This window comes from Pinus tabuliformis, chromosome 2_2 (assembly GCF_031772625.1).
Source record: "Pinus tabuliformis cultivar Carrire ecotype Pingquan chromosome 2_2, CPIR1, whole genome shotgun sequence".
Taxonomy (NCBI): domain Eukaryota; kingdom Viridiplantae; phylum Streptophyta; class Pinopsida; order Pinales; family Pinaceae; genus Pinus; species Pinus tabuliformis.
This window is the reverse complement of record NC_142300.1, coordinates 395,740,126-395,744,306: the sequence shown is the minus strand read 5'-3', so window position 1 is coordinate 395,744,306 and position 4,181 is coordinate 395,740,126. Positions and strand designations below refer to the sequence as shown.

The window sequence follows — 4,181 nt, the reverse complement described above, 5'->3', positions numbered from 1 at the left end:
GTTTTCCATCAAGCCAAACACACCTCCCTCTTGCACTCTTAGATGCCCCTCGAAGCACTCTGGAATAGAGCAGTTTTGGCAGAGACATTGTTCTCCATCAAGCCAAACACACCTCCCTCTCGCGCTCTCATATGCCCCTCGATCTCCCCGAGGCGGATGAAACCCACTCGACGCACAAAATGAGATTGCAGTAGTCTTTAGTATTGAATACCCTGCAGATCAATTGGGAACAATTAAAATACAATACATTATAATGTGAAAACTAAAATTCAACACCAAGAGAATAAGAATAACCAGTGGGACCATGAAGAAGAACGAGCAAGTTTGGAATGTTGCAGTGCTTTTTATGCGACTTTCCTGGGTTTGACTTGTTCTGTAAGTTTTCTTTCTACCATTATTTTTTAACATGATATGCTCACTACATTTTTTGTTGAGTTACAAGGATAGAAAATGTCCCTCAGATTTTTATGCTTCGATAACAAGTCTACAATTCCCTGAGAATCGAATGCAAGCCTTTAGCTTTCCCTTTTGCTTCCTTGTTGTAGCTACGCCGATCTGATTCTCCACAGTTCATTATTTCAGGTAAACTTTTGCAGGATGCACAAGAAGGAATGTCTAGACCCCAGACTTGGCCCAGAGATTCAAACCATGGATCTCAATGTCACGTCGATTTAGAGACGACAGGAAAATAACACAGGCTTTGTACTCAAAGTTGTGTTCTTCACTATGCAGACACGGGTAAAAATTCAAAGTGAGAAACAGATAGGCACGTGTCACTCTCGATCTCCTTGCATGAAGAATGCAACACGGAAGAGCAACAGGTGATGAGTGTTTGCATGAAGAACGCAACGTGGAAGAGAAACAAGTGACAAATGTTTATTGTGTTATAGAGCAACTAAGCACTAATATTGCTAGCTATACGTATTTGCCACGAAGGGAATTGCAAACTATGTGAAGTCGTGTCTACCTCGTGCGTCGATTGGCTATCGTGTCATGAACAACAAGTCGGGTCGAACCATCCATACCAAAGGACTTCCAATACCAGAGTCAGTAAATATTCCTAGTGCATTGAGGATATACTAATGGAGTACTACTGCAGTTCTATAAATCCCCTCGAGGGTAGTGGGATAATAAGTTCACACTATATTTTAGAATGAGATTAGCACTGGATATTCAAGGTTATCCCACTCAAATACCTTTTTGGGACCTAATCCTATAAAGCACGTATTTGCATTTCATGTTAGTGCCACCCACCCACTGATAGACCACCGGCTCCATTACCTGAACTTCACCCACTCCATTACCTGAACTTTGGGATGCTTTTATTTATTATTTTATGTATATTACAAAATAGGCATATTTTACCTTTTATTTAATTTTTATATAAATACAAAGGTATGCATATCCTACATTATTCTAGACATTTGACATTTTAACCCTTAAACCTTTAAAAAAAGTGACATGCTTTTCATCGACAATCACATACTATTATTTATATATACAGATAGAGAAAAAACAACATTATCAAACTCACGAGTATAAGATTAAAATTACAATATAATTTGTTATTAATATTTATAAGTAATTAAATTTGATTAATAAGATTGAGAATATAATTGTTTTTTTGAGATTAGTTTATTTATAACTAAGGAGATTAAATCATGACTCATACATATGTAAGTGGCTAAAATGATTTGGATATGGTAGGCCCTCGGCTACACTAAGTAGTATTCATGGTTGAATTTGTGCCTATAGAGTTTCAAATTGGATGTTGAAATTATTTTGAATGGTGCACGAGTTAGAAATGATGGTTGAATTTATGCCTACAAAATTTTGAATCAATGATTTTTTAATCACAAAGTACCTTAACAAAACATCTACTACCTTTTTTTCAAAAAAAAAAAACATATTTTTGATATTTCTAGAATAAAAATAAAAAAGTACATTCTCTTGCTTGCATAACAACTCACTTGATTTGTTAACAAACATTTTATCTTAACATCCAAAATATGCTTCAAACATATATAAAGAAGAAAAAACAACTTTTCATGGGAAAAGAAAGATTAAAAGAAAAGATTTAGTACCCACCATTGCAAAATTATGGGCAAGTACAAATGCCAACATCCACAAGTAAAGCTTCCTTTGAGAGTGGATCTACTAGTACATAATGCTCCCTATAGTAAAGGATCTGAAGATCATCACACTGTTGTTGTCATTGTTAGATCTTTTGTCAGATCTTCCTTTTCTATGATTCCAACCGAAGAATTCTAAGATCCACTTTTAATTTTTTAAATATAAATAAGGTCCACTTTTAATTTTTTAAATATAAATAAGGATAGATCCAATCTATTTTAAGTTTGGGTTTCTTAAGTATAGAATAGGATAAATCACTTAAAATATAAACTTTTTTGAGTGTAAAATTTCAAAAAAAATTATGGAGAGATTTAAAGAAAAATTCACAAAGATTCGATTCCTATCAATACTTAATAAATCATGACTATATATCTATAATAATTTTTAATAATAAAAATATCCATTAAAATATATTTTAAAATCAATTCAAAATTTTAAAATTTAATGTCTAAAAAAAAGTTTATACATTCTGAACAAATATCCGACCAAGAAAAATGCCTAAAATATGCCCATGAAAACTCCCAAGTCTAACACGTAGACTACAGCTTACGGCTATATCGCAGATGCCTATGTTTTTGCCACAAAAAACAAAAAACCCTATGTTTGACACTTTTTCTGCTAATCACGATGTCGTGCAGAGCAGTTTGTCTGGCAGCCATTAAAGATGTTGCCCTCGATTCTCCCCTAATGTTGAACAAAGTATTCTTCCTTTCTACCACACCAGACAGCCGGTGCAGGCTTCGAATCCATTCCATATCTCCTCCGAATGGCTTCAATGGTAGAACTTGATAGTCATATGGCGATGGACAAAAACTTGTACAACAGAGCTCTCAAGGGGATGTACGCAATGGCAGTGGCAACTTTCATCCCAACAACTTTCATCAGAGTACCCTACGGACGCCACTCTCGTGCTGGTTGGGGTCCCTCCATATCCCCTCGGCTGGCCTGGTTTCTGATGGAGAGCCCCACTCTCTGGATGAGCACCCTACTCTTCCCACTCGGTCGCATGAGCTCCAATCCGACATCACTGATACTGTTAATGGTCTTCCTCGCTCATTATATCCACAGGAGCTGCATATACCCTCTCCGCATACGACCAGGCAGCAAGCCTTTACCCATCAGCATTGCCGCCATGGCCTTCTTTTTCAACATATACAACACCTACCTGCAAATCCGCTGGATTTCTCACTACGGTAACTACACGGCCGGCTGGCTCGGGAGCCCGACGTTTATTATTGGTCTGCTGGTGTTCATTACGGGGATGATTATCAACATGTGGGCGGATTCTGTTCTATTATCTCTGCGCCGTGGGAACGAGGGCTACAAGATTCCCAGAGGAGGGCTATTTGAATATGTGAGCTGCCCCAATTATTTCGGTGAGATGGTTGAATGGCTTGGATGGGCTCTCATGACTTGGTCCTTCGCAGGTCTTAGTTTTTTTCTCTATACGGCTGCCAACCTGGGCCCCAGAGCTGCGGCTCACCATGATTGGTACCACAAGCAATTTCCTGAGCGTTACCCCAAATCTCGAAAAGTTCTTATTCCATTTGTCTACTAGTCTTGAATTAGTTTCTGTGTACAATAATTCTGTTTTTAAGAATTCCCCAGGTTTGTTTTGGTTTGGTTTTGTGGATGTGGGTGGTGAATTGCCTTCGCTAACGCGTCTACTGATTGAAATCCCAATCAGATGGAGCAGAAATAAACCGAAGCATCAGGTTTATACGGTAATAGTTGATTTATATGCGTCCATTATTAATTGTTGTAAGGTAGCAGATTCTCTGAAAGAAATCTTGTCACTTTTCAAACAAATTATTTAGTCCTGGGTCAAAATTTGATGATCATTTTTGAAATCCTTTTCGTTAGCATTTAAAAAAATATCAGCAAATCAGATTATTTATTGCTAAGTGTGGATGACCCAACACAATCCATTTATTTGGGGACTTTATTCTACCATCCTATCTTTTCTGGAATTAAGAGTGGAATTTCTCACTCTTGACCAAGGTTCCATTGTTCCGCCTATCTAACCGTAGGTGGTCACTGGGTTACTT

General features: G+C 37.4%; 1 protein-coding gene across 1 annotated transcript; it reads left to right on the top strand.

Moving 5' to 3' along the window:
- Positions 1-2,683: 2,683 nt before the first annotated feature.
- On the top strand, positions 2,684-3,750 carry LOC149192938 (steroid 5-alpha-reductase DET2-like). The gene has a single exon (XM_089404747.1). It carries the CDS (start codon positions 2,900-2,902, stop codon positions 3,689-3,691), a length of 792 nt encoding a protein of 263 aa, XP_089260873.1. The 5' UTR covers positions 2,684-2,899; the 3' UTR covers positions 3,692-3,750.
- The last annotated feature ends 431 nt before the right edge of the window (positions 3,751-4,181 follow it).

Coding starts and splice junctions, on each gene's coding strand:
- LOC149192938 (XM_089404747.1), top strand. CDS start 2,900: ATGGCTTCAATGGTAGAACTTGATAGTCATATGGCGATGGACAAAAAC.